A 20,200-nucleotide genomic window follows, 5' to 3' on the forward strand; every position below is an offset into this window, starting at 1 on the left:
ATATTGGTACTTCATTTATTTTTGTACTTTACTGTAAGGTAATTTGAAAGTGCCTATCTCACAGTTTGCATTAAAAAAACCCAAAAAACAAAAACAACACCTGCATAGTAAGCATCCACCACTTAGGAAAATCCCAGCACCCCAGTGTCAGAAGGGTTGGGAAGGAGTTCTAGGTGTGAGAGTGAATGTAGAGGGGAAAGTCAGTTCTACCCCATGAGAGGGCACCACCTTTGAATAAAGGTTTGAGATTTGAACCTCTGAAAGGCAGGATACAAAAAACAAGAGGAAAAAATTATGAACCCACTCTCCCAAGTGGGTTCATAATTTTTTCCTCTTGCTTGTTGTATCCTGTTTTGAAAGAACTCAGGCAGTCAAACCCCTTTTTTATGCTCTGAAAGGCAGGTTTACGGGAAGAGGGGATGTGGTGGGTGGTGAAGGTCTTCATATGTGATGACCCATGGAGCTGGACTAAGTTCATGTCATCTGACGGTAACCACAGGTATCACAGTGGTTGTGCCAGTCCAACTCTCTCTCGCTCTCTTTCTCACATAAACACACATAATTGAAACCACACACACTCACATGTGCACGCGCATGTGCATACTCTCTACCACTCTCTTTTTCTGGCACACACACACACACACAGTTTGATTGAAAACACAGTCACACACACACACACACACACACACACACACACACACACACATTATTCAGAGAGATTAGCAGAAATTGAATATTTGTATAAGATGGGTATAATGCCAGTTAACACCCCCATCAAGATTTATTATTTTTGAAATATAGAAAACAAAATGTCCCAAATTCTGGGGCACCAACAAAAGAAAGAAAAAAATCGGCACTAGCATTATTATTATTTCAAGTTACGGTTTCAGAGAGACAAAGAAATGACGGCCATGGGGGACACAGAGCGGATGATCACAGCCTAATCATCAAAACCCTGGACATCTGGTTTTCAGCATTCACTGGATGCCTTCTGCCAACCATTCAGCCTTTCTCTTCGTCTTTGTGTCTGCCATCTGCTTTGCAAGTATTTGGTTGGTGGTGGTGGTCGTTTTTTTTTTTTTTTTTTTTTTTTTTTTATGAGCAGGGGAACAAAATTCTTTTTTTGATTTGTTTGTTGGATAACCAAGGCATGTGCCCTTGGAAGCAAATGAAGTGCACTGTTGTAATGTGTTTTTATGTTTAAAAAATTTTGGAACATTTGTTTTGTTCATTGATTTTAAAGGCTGAAAATTGAATAGCTCTTCCCAGTTAGAGAGGGTTATTGAAACTATCCTTGTAAGCAGTGGTGTTATCAAGTGAATGTCCCAGAGTTAGAGTGAAATTGTTCTGCTTTTTGTCATTCATTTGGTGCATGTGGGAACAGTCAACATTCCCAATCTTTCCTATTGAATAACACATCATTGTATAAAGAGATCTACCATTACTCTTGACACTACCATACTACTGAAAGACTGATAATAACATGCACAGATAATGTGACACATGCATAACTTGCGCACACTTAACATGACAGTGGTTAACATGACATGTTACTATTTATACAATGATTTTAGTGCATGATTCAAACAGAGAATAATCAGTTTGTAAGATCAGCAAGTGCTGAAAAACATATAAATCTTTCATTCACAGATCACTGCGGTTGTATCCACATCAAGCCTGTTGAGTGTCTTGTAGGCCAAATGTGTGTGGATAGTCCAGTGGAACTGTGAAGCTGGATTGACTTGTGAAAAACTGGTAGGAAAAAGACAGAAAAGGGGGTGGGGGGAGGGGAAGAAGGAAAAAGAATTTTAAACAAAGCAAAACTTGCAGAAAAAATATGTAGGCATTTTTGTTAGCAATTTTCAGTCTTTTTATCAAGAGATTGGACATAATGAAGAAAATGATGAAGATGCATGTTCCCACAGCATACTGTCAGGCATGGCCAATGGCTGGCTTAACATTCATGCTCAACATGTCCTTTTTTCTTCAGAGATGGCAAGAGGATTTCCTGCTGTACATATTCACACACTGTGAACACCAACAAGTTTTTTTTGACAAGCTACACATTGAGCGCCTGTAAAGCCACAGGTCCATTATGCCTCAGGTCAATTGCAGCATACAGTTGCAGCTGTAATGTCACAGGTGGGTTACACTCAGGACTCGTTAGCTTATGGCTTGTGGCATAGCAGCATGGACTCATCACAAAAAATAGCGCAACTATTTGGAGACTCAGGCAAGTCAAGCAAAGGTTTGTGAATGCAGTCATCAATTTTAACATTCCAGTTTTTAAAATGGTGACTTGTCAGAGTGGCAACACCATGTAGGATAAAAGAAAACACAAATGATCACATATGTGGCATGACCAACAAAGAAAATTTTGCCTTGTCAGATTTGGTTATGCTCTTCTATTAACCACATTCTGTCAGTCATAGTCACCTGCTAAAAAAATGCTGTCTGATTGGATAGACGGACTGAATCAGAGAAAGATGTACTTAGTGTGTTGAGAAAGTCTACTCCAGAAACATGTGACCTGGACCCCCTTTCCACGCCACAACTGTATGAGTGTTTGAATGTTGTTTTGCCTGCACTGACAAAAAATTACAAATTATTCTTCAATTTCTGGTCTCTTCTCGAATGTATACAAAACTGCACTTGTTAAACAGGTTCTAAAGAGAGCCACTCTGGATCACAATGACCTCAAAAGATTTTGCCCTGTATCCATCCAACCTTGCTTTTGTGTCCAAAATTACTGAAAAAATTGTTCTTTCCCAACTTTAAGACCATTTAGCATCAAACAACCTGTTTTCTTCTTTTCAGTCAGCATATAGATCTGCCCATAGCAAATAAACTGCTTTGTTGAGAGTAGGTAATGACCTGTTACTGTCTGTTGAAGGTAAACTGTTTGTGTTAACTTTGCTCGATCTGTCAGCTGTGTTTGACACAATAGACCACAGAAAACTCCTTTCCAGACTTGGACATGTTTTTGAGATTCATTCAACAGTTCTGAATTGGTTTTCTTCTTACCTGCCTGCTTTCAGATTGTCTCTGTTAACAACTTTGTCTGATTCAACCCTGATCTCCTATGGTGTGCCAAAAGGTTCAGTTTAGTTTTATAACTCAGCAAGGAACCTTGGAGTCATTCTTGGCTCAAACCTCAGTATGCACGCTAAGGTAGTAAATCTGATACTCACTGTAAATTGCTGACTTTGTCGCATCAACTTTATCCATCAGTACCTTTCTGTTGAAACTACTAAAACTCATATTTCTGCTTTTGTGTTGTCACAAATGGACTACTGTAATTCTCTTCTCATAGGCTGTCCACATAATCTTCAGCAAATTCAAAAACTTCAAAACAGTGCTGCCCGTCTGACTCTGAGTCCCACGTACTGATCACATTTCTCCCCACCTCCGCACTCTGCATTGGCTTCCCCATTGAAGTGAGAATTAAATTCAGAGTTGCATGTCTGCTATTCTGCTTTCCACTCCGCAGGACCTACATACCTTTTGGACCTATCAATGTTTACACTCCCTCAAGAACTCTTCGCACTTCCTCTGACTGTTACCTCTTGAAACTTCCTCGTGTCAATACAAGAACCTTTGGTGAACATTCTTTCTTCTTTGCTGCTTTTCATATGTGGAACAACCTTCCATATATCATATCCGTACATGTGGTTCTATCTCTACTTTTCGCTGCTCAATAAAAACTTATCTTTTTAAAACCTATCTATAAGCACTCTCAACTGCCTTCTTCTCCAACACCATCCATGTCAGCTCACTTTGGATGCATGAACAGTGGGAGAGAGGGAGGGAGGGGTTTTGAGAAAGAGTGGTCATGAATGATTTATGTAATTTGTAATATTTTCTTTCAAGCCCTGAGCTCTTAGAAAGGGCACTTTATAAATGTACATTATTATCATTATTATTATTATTATTATAAATGAGCTGTCAGTTCCATCACTGTCGTTGTCATTCACCTTCGTGTTCAAACCAATCATCAGACAAGAGAGATCCTTCTCCATTGTTACAGTTATCCATAATCATAAGCAGAGCTTGCAAAATTGTGTAAATCCACCGACTGGGACCACTTTCTTTACTGGAAAAAATTTTCAACACCTTTTTTTGCATATGATGAACCCCTTTCCATGCGCATTCATGTGGTCCAGTTAGCAAATCATTATTGAGAAGAAAGGGATCTTCTATCTGACTTTTGCCAGTTAAATAGTATTTTTAAAATCCAGACACATCAAACTAACTGTTCAATCTGTTATGTGCATTGAACCATTGACTCCAATGAAGCAAAATTCGGAACATATGCAGGACATAAGTGGACGTCCCATAGGCGCTCAACTTGAAAAATATATATGCATATGTAATTTCAGACATCCACACAAAAGTCCACATTCGTTGTATCAGACATATAAATGATCATAACATTGCCTTGCCTTGCCTTGGTCCCTTAGCTCCGAAGGGAACTGTCAGGGCACCCCAATGTTGACTCATGCACTAGCTTTCTCCATTTTGGACACTCGTGTGAGTGAGTGTGTCTCAGCAAGTGTCAGCCCTGTCCACTCTTCAATGTTGTCAGACCTTTTTTTTCTGTCTGCCTCTTCTTCTCTTCCCCTCTACCATTCCTTGGAGGATGACTTTGGCAAGGCTGTTTGATCTTGAGTTATGACCATACCATTTCAGTTTCCGTTTCTTCACAATTGTCAGTGGGTAATCGTATGGGCCCAGTATGTTGAGTGATGGTCTGGCAAACTCGCTTATTGGTGATGTGTTCGAGATCCCCAAGATCTTTTGATAGCTTCTCATTTTCCACAGCTTGGATTTTCTTTTGCACTTCTGCTGTTAGAGTCCATGTCTCACAAGCATACAAAAATATGGAAAGTATCAATGCACGCATGAGTCTGATCTTGTGACTGATGGTGATTCTGCTGTCTTTCCATATGGGCTTCAGTCTTGCCAGTGCAACAGCTGTTTGAGCAACTCTTGCAAGGATCTCTGGTTTGGATCCTTGGTCACTGATTATGGCACCCAGATATTTGAAATACTGGACAGTCTCAAGTTTCTATCTGAACCGTTATGTCGGTTGTGATGGTGTTGTTGTTGGACATCTGCTTGGTTTTCTCAGCACCTTATTTCCATCCCATATTTTGTTGAGGTTTCATCAAGCTTTTTTACCAAGGGTAGCAAGTTCTTCTTCTCCACCTGCCAAGCTGTCAATGTCATTTGCAAACCTGAGGTTGGTTATGATCCTTCTTCCAATGTTCATAGTGCCAGTGTGATCTTCAAGGGCTTCATTCATCATTTCCTCCAGGAAGATGTTAAACAGGGTGGGAGAGAGTAAGCACTCCTGCTGGACCCTGACTGAAGTGTGAAATTATTTTCCTATAGTTCCCTGGACTAGTACAGCGCTTATTGCCCAGGCATATTAGTTGTTGGATGGTGTTGATCAACTTCTGGCCTATATTGAACTTTTTCATTATGACCCAAAGTGCCTCATGCCAGACTGTCGAATGCTTTTTGAAGTTGACAAACATGTGATAACATGATGTCAGATGATCTAAATAGGTTTCTTTTATCATAACATTATATCAGACAGATCTAAATGGGTTTCTTTTGCTAGGAGAATAAACACCCCCACCCCCTTCTTTTTTAAAAATTTTTTTTAATAACTAATGGCAAATGGTTGTGTGTAAAGTGTGCAGTATGAATGTTTTTGATTTGAAACTGGCTGAAGGCAACTGGCTGTGTCTTACATGGGTCCATACTGCTATGCCACAGGCCATAATTATGCCATGAGAGGCAAGAGCCAACAGGTCTGTGGCATGATGACCACCTCCTTTGAGACCACTACATGCATTTCATCTGAACAAACACCATCAGCAAATGAGAATGCAATACCCATCTGCTCGGCTGCTCTTTACCTGCCACTGCATTAATTTTGTTTGTGTGGCATAACAGATGTGCCCAACAGCCAGACTCCACTTTGAATGCTCTTTTAGCTGTATGTACAGAAAGTCAACAGTTTATCATCAGTGTGTGGAGTGTTTTGTCCCACTCTTGTTGATTAATATTTAACTCAGTGTTTTTTTGGTTGCTGTTGGTTTTTTTATGCTGGTAACATGCCTTGCAGAAGGAGAGAATTGGGTCCTGCCTTCCTACGCCGAGCCCAAGACAGTGAATATGTATTCACTGTCCCAATGGCATTAAAAAAAAGGCAGTAGGACCTATAACATTTAACATACCTTCTTTGCCTCTTAGCTTGTTTGGATTTGTCCACAAAATTGTCAGTGATACTTTAACACAGGTTACAAAGTTTTGTGTCATGTTTTAGACATTTTCAGCTAGGCGTCATGGTGGTAGGATCCTGGACTCAGTAGCAGTGCAAAGTTTGCTAAGTGTTGTTAGACATTAGATGAAATATATTAGGTAATTTAATATTTTCCAATGTCTTTTGACATGTGTAGCAATGTAATATTTTTAGTTCATTGATCCACAATGTAGTGTTGTTGTCTTTTGCCCAGTCTTATCACCATGAGTTTATTTTGTGAAAGCGTATGAGTGTCTAACATTAATTTCATGACTGCAACTGTCACAATGATATTTCATGTCGGTACTATCCATGCTAAACTAATGTAGCTTCTCTATCTGTGGGAGTTTATGCATGATAAATAATACATGGAAGTGAAATAAAAGAAAAGTATTCACCTTATGATTTGTTGAGTAATTGTTGAAATTGTTACATGCATATAATAATATTTTGTGAATATTTCCACAAACAAACTCTTAAACACTCAACATAGAAACAGACAAAAAAAAAGGAGCAATAAGCCTCGATATCTTCTTCACCAGAATTATATTCCTCGGACCTCTTCATCACTGTCCACATCATTCATTATTTCCTCAAGCACATCCAGCACTGTATGTTGAAAAAGTCCAAAACCGTGGTAGTGTTGCCACTTTGAAGAAGATGAGTTTCAATTCTTGAAACAACAAATGATTTCACTCCCCCTTATAAAACAGGCACAAACATTTGAATCACCTGCATTAATCTAACAGAGATTGGCATCACAGAAGGCTCTGTGTCAGTGAAGAGTGGAAAGGTCAATCAGGGCCCTACTGTCACAACTGTTTCAGACGAAAGCCCCTGATCGGGGCCTTAGTTTTGAATTTTTAGAGTGGCACCTAATTTCCATAATGACGTTATGAGCTGAGAATATCTAAACTGACCTTTCCACTCTCCACTGCCACCAATTACTGCAGTGTGTGTTGCTGTGCTCGCAAGCAGGGGAGTTATTTTCGTGGTAACTGGTTCATATGAACAGTGCGTGTCAACAATGGCGCCTGATCCAGTTTTGTCTCAGTCACAAGGCAGACAACAGAATAAGATGAAGGAGCCTAATTGTGGCTATAAAACATTCTGAATTTCATTTGTTTCAAACTCTTGTGCTTTCCTGGATTCGTTTACAAGTCATCAGTGTGTACAAATTTTGAATAAAAAAGATGGATTTTTCATCATCTCACTGTATGATAGCATAAGAATGAAGAAGTTTTATGTTTTGACCCCAAGTATCTCGTTATGTTACTGACCAGTTTGGAAGTTTTCAGTTCATAGATTCTAACATTAGTTTTTTTGCAATTTTATTTCTTACCCATACAAATGGATTGTCTGTGGGTAAAGTCAGGGGAGCTAACTGGTACCAAGTGAGTTAAGATATTCATAGTTTTTAAAAAACAAGCTTTTAAAAAACATGATTGTGCAAATTTGGTGCCACTCCAAAAATTCAAATCTATTTAAAGCCCGGATCAGGCTCCTTCATCTGAAATGGTTGGTAAGTAGTAGGGCTTTGACTGGGGCCCTTCTCTGATTTAAGAATTTCCCCAGGTCTATGGAATTAGTGCTGCTAAACTGTTTACACAACCCAGTCCATGAATTACTCTGGATTGGTCTAGGCATAGGAATGTGTTGAATTTGTCAATGACTGGTGATGTCTTTTCTAAGCTCCACAAAATCCATAGATAAATGTTGCAATGTCATTCTGCTGCATTCATCACATGATATTTCATTGTGGTGCCATAGTGTATTGTTTGCTGTTGCTCTAGGTTGCATTCCATTACCTTAGGATAAAGCAGTAAATGGTGTATTGTTTCCTGTTGCACAAGGAAGGCTGCATTCCTTTACTTCAGTATGTTATAACACAGTAAACCATATATTGTTTCCTATTGCATTTGGCTGCATTCCATTGCCATAGAACAACAACACAGTAAATAGCGGATTGTTTCCTTATGCACTAGGCTATATTTTATTGCCTTAGGATAACACAGTTAATTTTGTATTGTTACTTGTTTAACTAGACTGCATTCTGTTGCCTTGATATAAGACAGTAAACAGTGTATTGTTTCCTTTTGTGCAAGGCTGTATTCCATTGCACAGTGTCATGTTCTGTATATCATATACATGCGTTGTTGTTTTTCTTCATGTTTTGGATGTGTAAAATTCAAAGTGATGTTAGCCCTGCTGTGGGGCATGCGGTCAGCTGGGCGATAAGCAACAAAAATCAAACTGATGTCTTTTGGGAACCCTTAATCCCACAATACCATGCTACGTATTTTTTTTTTTCTGGCAATAACACTGAAGAGGCTCAGATGTCAGACTACAGGAAAATATATAATATTGTTTAACTGTGTTTTTTTGTTTGTTTAAAATCATATTCTGGATTCTGTGTAAAATTCTAATACATTTGACATATATATTTTCTGATGCATTTATTATCAAATTCGGTTAACAGTAAACATCATTGTGGTTTGTTTTTGTTCTGGTTTGTTTCTTTGGAGGTGGCAGGGAAGGAGCTGTTGGATTTTTTGGTGTGTTGTGTGTGTGTGTGTGTGTAAAAAAAAAAAGCACTACTTTATACAAAATATCTCCATGAAATTTTGAATTGCTCATACATTGTACTTTAACTCCTAGGCTGCCAGTATGATGACATAACTCAACACAGCCGTGTACTCTTTGCTGCCACAGTGATGTGATAACTCATCACTAAAATATTCTGACTTTTTCCCGATTTGTATTGAGTTTGTTGACAAAAACACTGGTAGCTTTAGCTTTGGGAATCTTTCTAGATTCTGTTGATAACTAGAAACCCCATCTGTGCCATGAGGTGGTCCTTTATTTGAATGATTTGGATGGGTTACTGGCTGTGTTTTGGCTCACTTGTATGCTTTATTTTAGCTGATAGAAAGAATTGAAGCGTCAACTTGAAGAAGACAGTGATGAACTTTTATTGGACAATTTGATAGAAAATAAAGGGAGCAATGAAGAGACTGGCAATATCAACAGTCTGATGCTGTACAAAGCAGACTGGGCCCACACAACTGACAGTGATGTGACCGAAATAGCAGCAGTACACAGTGGGAGCAACATTCTGGGCACTGAGCCAACACAGGGGAGTTAAGGTGGAAATAGGGTGAAGGGACAGATGGCTAGTTGGACAAAGTGTACCAGATTAGAGAGTTGGAAGAGAGGGGTGATGGCTGAGGGAGCAAGGCCTTATGTGGGGGGTATCGGCAAACAACATTCAGCCAGTTACTGCCGACTTTACTAGTGACATTGGACTGAAAAAAAGACACACACAACACGGACTGCATTGACTTTTTCTCTTTTTGTAGATAATCTGAATTGGAACTTTGTTGAGGAAACCAATTTGTATGCACCGCAGACACACCAACAGGCACAGGCTAATCAAGACAGGCAAACAACAACAACAACAAAAAAACCCAACAAAAAACCCCAGACTATCAGCGTGGACAGATACATAAGTGTTTGAAATGAAACAGTTTTTGAGTCTGACTTTAGTGTGATTGTATTTCCAAGAAAACCGATTCCACTGAAAGGACTGGGTAACCACATAGACGCTATCATTTAGCGTTATCACTTAGAGTAGTCGCAATGAATCATATATATATGTCTTCTTTTACTTTTATTCTGGTCATTCTTATAGAACTTGTGTGTACAGTTATTATCCAGTTTTCCAGAAATATTGTATAACTGTGCAAATGACCAGACTAATGTTCGTAATGAACAAGTTGAATATCTTACAAAAAACAAAACACTGATTTCAAAACAATTGGTTGTCTTTGGAAAAATACAAGATTGGAAAACATGATGTATTTTGTATTCTTTATTTATTTACATTTCAGAAAATATATACTTTTTGGGTTTCTTTTACGGAAAAGAATCCTTGCAAATAGATTTCACTTCAATCATATTTCCCAGGCAGCAAAAGAGTTAAGCAGATGATAAAGTTGTTATAACTCCATGTTGTAACTGTTCTTACTGTTACTTTAAATCTGAGTCAAAGAAAATTTCCATGTAATCAAGTGGTAACAAATTTTCTGTGTCAGAATTATTTCCAGGATTTCCAGTCAATTTTGTTTTTGTTGGGTGCCTGTGGCCCAGTATCACACCGAGCTTGATGAAAAAGAACGTCTGGATGGCTGTGTGGCACCCAGCCAACAGATACTGCCCTCCTCTCTCTCTGTCCCCTGCTGGTGGCAAGCTTGACTGACCAAATTGCTCCTCATACCCCATCCCTTTCCCAGCTACACATGTAGAGTGACAGTGCTTGTGCTGCTAACTGGTTTATATTCACTATCACTTTATCCTGGTCTGCTTCAGATGCAGGCAGATCAGTCTTGGGCACAAAACTTGTATCACTGTTACTTTTAACTTTTGTGTCAGAAAGTTGGTTTTGACTTATCATAATCCAAATCTGCACCTGACTCCACTACAAGGCTAACTTCACCCACTGTCCTTGTCTTTCATTTTTATCTGAGCTACTTCTATGACTGAAAACCTTTGAAAATGAGCCGTGATTGATCTTTGGTGGAAAACACCAGTTTGACCAAACATGTGTGCAAGTGACTTAAGATTTTGTTACTGCCTATGAGTCGTACAATACAGACCATACAAGTCCAAGGATTTAAACTGTCTTCAAACATTCCAAACAGTCTTCAAACATTCTAGAAGACAAAGTAGGTTATTTCCCTTTAAATATCTACCATGAATTGCTGATGAAAATTGGATGTTAGAGATACGTCCTGTAGGTGTATAACAGTGCTACAAAAGGAACGCAAGTCTCATGTCCCAAGGCAGGCAACGGGTTAAAATGTTCAATTTTTGTAGGCAAGTAGAAGGATGTTTCGCTATTTTTAATAAACTTAACAACAACAACAGCAAAACCAGCATGAAAACATTACATTATCTTCATTAACCTGCCTTTTGTGTGAATTACAAAACTGAAATTCGTGTTTTAGTTCACCTGAACACAGGATGGAGTGTGAGGAGGGAAGTAGCATGCGACAGCGCCCAACCCCCGGGCAACAGCTTTGACAGGTTGGCTAAACTAGGCGAGGGTAGCCGACGGGTCTCAAACCCTCAATGAGTTAGGGCTTCTGAAGACTGGATCTGGCGGACTCCGCGGAAGAAACCTTCATGGTTCAATGGAGAGGAAGGCAGTTGCAGCAGAGCACTGTGGAGTGCTGTGGGCAGGATGAGGCACATAAGACATCCTGGTCATTCACTGCATCCGTATCCATCTCCAGTTGTCTTGACGTCATCTTGCCACTGGATACAGACGGTCTCGGACAAGAGAGTGAGGTCGACCGTGCGCAATTCCTGCTCACTATAAGCAAAGTTATCGCGCAAGTCATCAGTCATCCTTCATCCCATACCATCATTTTCCACAAGCCCTGTGGTGACAGGCGAGCGATGAAGCGACAGGTGTGGGTACACTGGCAGTCACAGCCACGGACCTGCACACAGGTGGCTCAGGCCATAGTGTCGTTTTTTACCAACTGGAGCAGCAGTGGAGATCGGCAGCCCCCTGAGTAACTGGGCAGCCCTCTTCAGGACAGCACTGCTCACCTCCATGGCATGAGGAAGGGGCTAGAAAAGGTGCCCAAAACATTGCCTGCTCCACACTGTCACGCTCTATAAGAGAGCGGACTAGAAACCCCCACCCAGCCCAGCACTAACACCCAGACAACACAAACACAGACTAAAATAATTCAGGGTTTACATACATTTATTCAGTCACACACAGAACTTGCCAAATAAAACTAACCACAATCCCAGCCACAACAACTGATACACTTAAACGACAACAGAATGGATAAATAACCCACAAAAAAAAAACAGAGCTTGAAGACACGTCCGTCCAGCGGAAAAAAAAAACCAGTCTGAAGAATGTTGTGCACTCAGGACAGTTGATAAAGAAAACCTGAAACACTCTGCACAACACCAGATGATAAAAAAACAAAAACGATGACGCGGACAACGAAGACTGAAGAAAAAAGCTGTGGCACAAACGACAACAGTGATGAGAAGAGGGCAAGAAGAGCAGTCAGCAGCAGCTGGAACGACAACGCTGCCCGGCCAACACAGGCTGAAGGACAGATGGCACAGGAAGTGGAATGCTGCAAACTGCATCAATTCCATTACTCTTCTGGAAGGATTACCCCTGCCCCCCCTCAATGAACACACAAGACAAACTGATAAACAAAAGCTTTAACCACACTGAAACAGCAGTATAAAATATCACTATAAAATTCCGTTCAACAGCTCCCTACTTCACATTCACTAGTCTAACACATTTTCTGAAAGATATTGTACATAAGACGTTGAAACTAGGGAAAAAAAACCCTGATAGTTTAGAAAACATATCAATGACAATTAGACCCCGTGAACACAACAAAAACAGAAACATTCCTACAATAATAGTAAAGGGGTTCACAAGGAAACGTTAGTGGCTGAAATACTTTAACATACTTAATTAATCCCAGTTACCATTATTTTTAAAAGTTATGTTTAAAATATTATATCACAACAGAGGAAAACAATACAAGCCTGACTTTGTTTCAGCATTAACCTGAAATCCAAATAAACAAAATCAAACATCTGGCATCTTAACAGAACAGGACAAATGAACAAAGAAACAGCACTTTTAACAGCCAACTGACAAGTACAAACTACAACAGATAAGTTTAAAAATGCAACAGTGAACTCACCTGCCAACCGGGTACCACTACCCTGACGCTGGAAATAAAAAAACAAAACAAAGACGAGACACGTCCAGCAGGGCACTCCCTCTGAGCTGGAGCACACAGAACATGGATAAAGGGTCACCCGGAGGAAAAGCCATCCTCACTGAGGGTACCAACTGGGCAAAAAGCCCCAAACCCAAACAAGCACGACCTTCCTTCAAGAAGGCCGCGGGCGCAAAGCCTAGAGAAGTGTCACTGACAGAACAGAGAAATTTTAAACTCTGCTCAGCAGTGACACAAACACACAAACGAGACTCCCCGATTGCACGTAAAAAACGCACAACCAGGAGCTAACACACACTAAATGAATGCTCGAATGGGAGAGGGTAAATGGGGGAGGTAATGCACAAAACAGTCCACACGAGATTGTCATGAGTTGTGACACACACCACCCAAGTCAGCATACCGCGGCTGACGGGGACCAACTCAAGCGGTCGACACACAAAGGAAACAAAGAAGAAAACAAGGAGCACCCCATTGACCATTGCCACATGGAACGTGCATACACTTCTGGACAGAGGCGACTCAGACAGACCACAGAGATGCACAGCACTCATTGCGAGTGAACTAGCCAGGTACAACATCGACATCAGTCGCGGACCTGAAGAGAGACGTGAGGCTGGAGTTGACTTTGCAGTGAAGACAACCCATGTTGGCAAGCTGGCTGGCCCCCCGAAAGGAGTGAACGATCGCCTGATGACGATGAAACTCCCTTTATGCAATGGGAAGAAGTTTACCACCATTGTCAGCGCCTACGCGCCCACCATGACCAACCCGGATGAGATCAAGGACAACTTCTACGAGGACCTGAACGCTGTCATCACCGCTGTTCCCAACGCAGACAAGCTCATCATTCTTGGTGACTTTAACGCGAGAGTTGGATGTGACAGTACCTCCTGGGAAGGCGTGATTGGGAAGCATGGGGTTGGCAACTGTAACAGCAATGGTCAACTACTTCTCCAGACATGTGCCGAGCATGACCTTCTTATCACAAACACCGTCTTCTGCCGTTCTACCCGTAACAGGACGTCATGGATGCATCCTCACTCTGGGCATTGGCATCTCATCGACTTTGTCATCGTCAAGAAGAGAGACAGGCAGGACGTAGGAGTCACGAGGGCCATGTGTGGCGCCGAGTGCTGGACAGACCACCGCCTTATCGTCTCCAAACTCAACCTCCGCATCCAGCCCAAGAGACGGCCTCAGGGCATGAAAGCACCCAAACGCCTGAATGTCAACAAGCTGGAGCTAGGCAACATCAAGCAGAGCTTTGCTGACACCCTGGAGGAACGCCTTGAGTCCACCGTGCTGGACAACCAGAATGTGGAGGCAGCATGGGGCGCACTGCATGAGACGGTGTACAACACAGCCATGGAGTGCCTGGGGCCTTCTGCCAGGAAGCACAAAGACTGGTTTGATGAGAACTGCACTGAGATCAAGCAGCTGCTGGAAGACAAACGCCAAGCCCATAGAGCCCTTATTGAAGATCCCAAGTCACAGTCAAAGAAAGACATACTGAAGAGCGCACGCAGCACCATCCAGCTGAAGCTGCGGCAGATGTAGGATTCCTGGTTGAGCAACAAAGCTGATGAGATCCAGGGCTTTGCAGACAGGAACGACATGAAGAACTTCTATAACGGCCTGAAAGAAGTCTACGGTCCCACCACCTCCGGATCTGCTCCACTCCTCAGTGCTGATGGTTCTACCCTAATCACTGACTAGGACGGTATCCTTGAGAGATGGGCTGAACACTTTGACAGCATATTGAATCGCCCTTCCACCATCAATGATGAAGCCATCGACAGACTCCCCCAGGTGCCAGTCAGTGAGTCGTTGGATGCCATTCCAACTTTGGAGGAGACCCAGAAAGCTATCCGTCTGCTATCCAGTGGCAAAGCCCCTGGCTCAGACTCAATTCCAGCTGAGGTCTACAAAGAAGGTGGTATGGCCCTGACTGAGAAGCTCATCTGGCAGCATGAGGCAGTTCCACAGGACTTCAAAGACGCTTCCATCATACACCTGTACAAGCGCAAAGGAAATCGTCAGGCCTGTGACAACCATCGTGGAATATCCCTGCTGTCCGTCGCAGGCAAGACTCTGGCAAGAGTGCTACTCAACCGTCTCATAGCGCACCTTGAGCAAGGTCTCCTACCAGAGAGCCAGTGTGGATTCCGGAAAGAACGCGGGACTATCGACATGGTGTTTGCTGCCAGGCAGCTCCAGGAGAAGTGTCAGGAACAGAACGGCGACCTCTACTCCACCTATGTCGATCTGACCAAGGCCTTCGATACTGTTAGCAAAGATGGCCTTTGGAGAATCTTGGTGAAGTACGGATGTCCCAGAAGGTTCATCACCATCATACGGCAACTACACGATGGGATGCTGGCCCGAGTCCAAGACAACGGAGAGACTTCAGAACCATTCCCTGTCTCCAACGGAGTCAAGCAAGGGTGTGTTCTTGCCCCCACCCTGTTCAGTCTCATGTTTTCAGCCATGCTGACAGATGCCTTCAGAGACGCTGACGTAGGCATTGGCATCAGGTACCGCACAGATGGCTCACTCTTTAACCTCATGAGGCTTCAAGCAAAAACCAAGGTGAGGACAGACACCGTCAACGACTTCCTGTTTGCTGATGACTGCGCTCTCTTCATCAACGGGCAACGACTGAACGCGGTGGACAAGTTCACATACCTGGGCAATATACTGGACAAGTTCACATACCTGGGCAATATACTCTCTCGCACAGTTGTCATCGACGACGAGGTGAATGCCAGACTAGCCAAACCCAGCGCTGCCTTCGGCAGACTCCATAAGAACGTTTGGAACAGGAGAGGCATCACCCTGGAGACGAATTTCAAAGTATACAAGGCCATAGTTCTCACCACACTGCTCTATGGATGTGAATCATGGATGGTCTACAAACGCCACGCCAAAAAGCTGAACCACTTCCACACCACCAGCCTCAGAAAACTTCTCAGCATAAAGTGGCAAGAGAAGATCCCTGACACAGAGGTGCTCACTCGTGCAAACTTGCCCAGCATCTACACCATCTTGATGCAGGCCCAGCTGCGCTGGGCAGGCCATGTAGTTCACATGCAGGCCACCGGCTCCACAAGAAAATGCTGTATGGCGAACTCCAACATGGCAAGCGCTCCCATGGAGGCCAAAAGAAGCGCTTCAAAGACACTCTGAAAGCTTCTCTGAAGGCCTTCAACATCAGCCACGACACATGGGAGCTGAATGCAATGGACAGACCAAAGTGGCGTTCAGCTGTCCACAAAGGCGCCAAATTCTGTGAGGCCAACAGAAGAATCGCTGCAGCAGAGCAACGCAGACAGGCCAGGAAAAGCAGTGCAAGGAAGTCCCCAACAGCCGCCACGATCCCCTGTCCACACTGCGTCAGAACCTTCCGGGCGTGGATTGGCCTGACCAGTCATCTGCGCACCCACAGAGCCCAACCCACCCACCCCTAGGATGACTAGATGGTCCTCGTTGATCCCGACGGATGAACCACACAGATTTGATGAGTGGAGATATGATGTGAATTGCCTCCCTTTATGTGAGAACACATGCCTCAGCTGTGACTATTTGTTCAGGTTTTCTGCATGCACACTTTCCATTTGTTTTATATGTTCCTATCTTTATGTGTATGTGTGTTATGGAGGGGATGGAGAGAGAGAGTGTGTGTGTGAGTTGTATGAGCATACAAATATCTTGAAGGTCTTGCATTTCAGCAACCCTTATAATTGAAAACTACTTCTGACAAATGTGATTGCTTAATATAAGAATGAGCCAACTGGTGCAGTTTTCTGTTCTTTATACTGTTCAGGTAAATGAGTGTCACTTGACTTTCTTTGAGGAAAAAACCAACAATGATATTTAATACTTTTTATGTAATTGGCGAGTGGAAAGGGGTGGGGTGGGGGTTATTTATGCTGTGCGTTTAAATTGGATGAGGATTAAACTTAAAATATAAAACATTTCTGTATCCCTGTGTATCCTGTCGGTGAAACCAATTTTGTAAATGACTGTGTACCAGGGTGGTAAATAAAGGGGATAGGATTAATGGATAGAAATATCCACACACAGGCCAGGGACATGTAGAGGCTGTGCAGGAAATGGCAAACTTTTGTGTTTGTTGCTGGGTGTTCAATGATAGATTCCTCCCGAAACCTGGAGGGGGTCAAGCTGGTGTAATCTTGATCCCCTCCCGGGAGGGTCACTACCTTGTCGTGGTCGGGAGGCTTAGTGGCCAGTGATCGAGCGAGCTATGTCGGCGGGGGCATCAGTGCTTCTTGGGGTTTGCTGCTCTGGTCCCAGGTCTTAATTGACAGCCTACTTAGCCATCGTAGCTGTTAGGGCTGAATAAGTGGTGGTTTTCGTACTGATGCCCCTGATAGGGCTTCCCATGCCGAACAGGTCGTGAGTGAGGCCCAAACTAAAAGTGACACACTGTCCCTTTCGCTATTCTCTATTCTTCTTTTTACCACCTCTTTTCTGTCCTCAGCTCCCCATCAAGCCTTCTTTTCCACATTCTTTTTTCTCTGCGGCCTTCTTCAGGCCCGCCGTGTTTGCCGTGCGGCGCGACTTGTGATGGAGGGGAATGAGATCCTGGGGATTGAGAGAGCACGCTGCTATCAACACATCCCTTTGGCTCGGACCTCTCCTAAGACAGGCGGCACACATTGGCCCGTGTGTGTCAATCGGCTACCCCTTCATGGGGCTGGGTCAAGACTGGCAGTTTAGAGGCTAGCGAAGATAACCCCCGTAGTGCACGGTTCTCTGTCCCCGGGAGCTGGGCATGATCGGGGGGGAACACGTTGGAGCTAAGCTGTTGGTCGTATATCCCTCCCGAAACCTGGAAGGGGTCAAGCTGGTGTTCCCTTGACCCTGGCCCCTAAGTGGGACCCCATGGTGGGTGGGTAAGGGAGGGATGAATATACAATTATTTAAACATGAATTCCAAACAAACACACACCCCTAAACTCGGAAAAAGAAGAAGACAAGGAACAGACGATTCGGACTCAGATTCGGAGGTCGTTGAGACCTGGATTTTGGCCGTCGTGGCTTGTGATGGAGGGCGCTGATGACGACAAGCCCTTGTCAGCTCTCAGCCCCTTCGCTATCCAGAAGGGCTTCCAGTGTCTGGCGGGATCGCTGAAATCCATCAAGAGGCTGAGGAGCGGAGCGTTTTTGGTGGAGACAGAGTCTAAAAGGCAGACAAAGCTTCTGCTCAAGGCGACCACTTTTGTGGATAGGGCGGTGAGGGTTTCCCCTCACAAAGGTCTGAACTGCTCAAAGGGGGTCATCAGATGCCTGGAGTTGAGAGGAGTGTCTGAAGCTGAGATCAAGAGCGAGCTGTCCTCTCAGGGAGTGACCGACGTGTACAGGGTGACAGTGAAGAAGGGGTCGGACAGAGTCCCGACCAACACATTTTTCCTCACCTTCTGCTGCCGGAATGTCCCCAGGGACATTCGAGTCGGATACCTGATGGTGAATGTAAGCCTGTACGTGCCGTCCCCTCTAAGATGTTTCAAATGCCAGAAATTTGGACACGTGCGGGACCGATGCAAGGAGGAAGAGGCGTGTGGCACCTGTTCAAAGGCGGCACACCAGGGCGACTGCGTCAGTCCAGCCCGTTGTGCGAACTGCGGAGGCGGCCACCCGTCCTCATCAAAAGACTGCCCCGCCTGGAGAAAAGAAAAGGAAATCCAGAAGGAAGACAGAAAAGAAGATATCGTTCTTTGAGGCAAGGAAACCAGTGGAGGCCGCGTCGCCTAAGGCGTCTTACGCCTCTGTCGTCAGACCCAGGATGGTGGACGTCGCGGTCCAGACGACGTCCACAGGGACGCAGACGGACGACGTGCCTACCTTGTTAGAACCGTTGGCCTTGGGTGGAGGCGCCGTGTCCACCCCTTCCCATCCTGTGCGGCAGTCCTCAGGGGCTGCTGGGCGGGAGCGGAAAGCCTCGGGCGGAGGCACGTTGTCCGCCTCCCGCCCCCCCCCCCTCCCCCACCCCCCGGCCCCCCTCGCCCCGCCTCTCGTCTGCCTGGCCCTCAGGCTGACAGAAGTGGCCAGAACCCCCCCGTACCTCCAAAACTCAAGGAGGGGAGGGTTGCGGCCTCGGCGGGATCGGGAAGAGCCGAGGTGGTGGATATTCCGACTTGGTCGGAATCAGAAAAATTAAATTCTAAAAATAGGTACTCGATCTTGGCTGACCTTGAGCCACAGCAAGCAGAGGAGCAGGGGGTAGCGATGGAATAGGCTGCTGCTTTATTTTTTTAACCTTTTTAATGGCAGTGATCCACTGGAACATCCGGGGGTTCTACGCCAATTTCCAGGAACTTCAGCTGCTTTGTCGTGCTTTGAAACCTTCAGTGCTGGCGCTGCAGGAGACTCTGCAAAGAGATGGCAAGGTTTTATCTCTCTCTGGTTTTAACTCCGTTTTTAAACCCGCTCAACCGAAGCAAGAGGGATTGACGGGAGGTGTCGCTCTTTTTATTCGCAAGTCCCTTTTATACAGTACAGTTCCTTTAAGCACCCCTTTACAGGCGGTGGCAGTCAGAGTCACACTTGAGAAAACTATCACTGTCTGCTCTCTGTACCTTCCTCCTGCCGTCCGTGTTCTGAGGCAGGACCTCATGAACCTGGTCGACCAGCTCCCACGACCGTTTTTACTGTTGGGCGACTTCAATGGACACTCCCCGCTCTGGGGAAGTGAGATGACATCAGCCCGAGGTCTTCTCTTGGAAAACCTTCTTTCCGATATGGACTTGTGCTGTCTTAACGACAAGTCTCCCACTTACCTTCATCTGTCCTCTGGAAAGCTCTCGTGTTTAGATCTGTCGGTCTGCGATCCATCGTTGGTCCTGGACTACGAGTGGAAAGTGCACGACGATCTGCACGGGAGTGACCACTTTCCTGTCGTCCTCCACCCCACAGATGGAGAAGGTGACTCTCTGCCTGACCGCCTGAACTATGACAAAGCCGACTGGGGAATTTCTACCACGAAGATAAGAGCGGAGCTGCAGGAAGAAACAGTATTAAAAAGCAAGGACCCTGCTGACACTCTGACTCAGATCGTTTTAGATTG

The 20,200-nt window shown here is 44.1% G+C and overlaps 1 protein-coding gene across 1 annotated transcript in view; it reads left to right on the plus strand.

Moving 5' to 3' along the window:
- The window catches only part of LOC143283910 (lysosome membrane protein 2-like), a 179,327-nt gene extending 170,514 nt beyond the window's left edge, over positions 1-8,813 (plus strand). The window contains exon 13 of the mRNA XM_076590325.1: positions 891-8,813. Coding sequence (XP_076446440.1) covers positions 891-944 — 54 coding nt within the window. The 3' untranslated portion in view covers positions 945-8,813. The remainder of the gene's footprint in view (positions 1-890) is intronic.
- The last annotated feature ends 11,387 nt before the right edge of the window (positions 8,814-20,200 follow it).

The sequence above is a fragment of the Babylonia areolata genome, chromosome 7 (assembly GCF_041734735.1).
Source record: "Babylonia areolata isolate BAREFJ2019XMU chromosome 7, ASM4173473v1, whole genome shotgun sequence".
Classification (NCBI taxonomy): domain Eukaryota; kingdom Metazoa; phylum Mollusca; class Gastropoda; order Neogastropoda; family Buccinidae; genus Babylonia; species Babylonia areolata.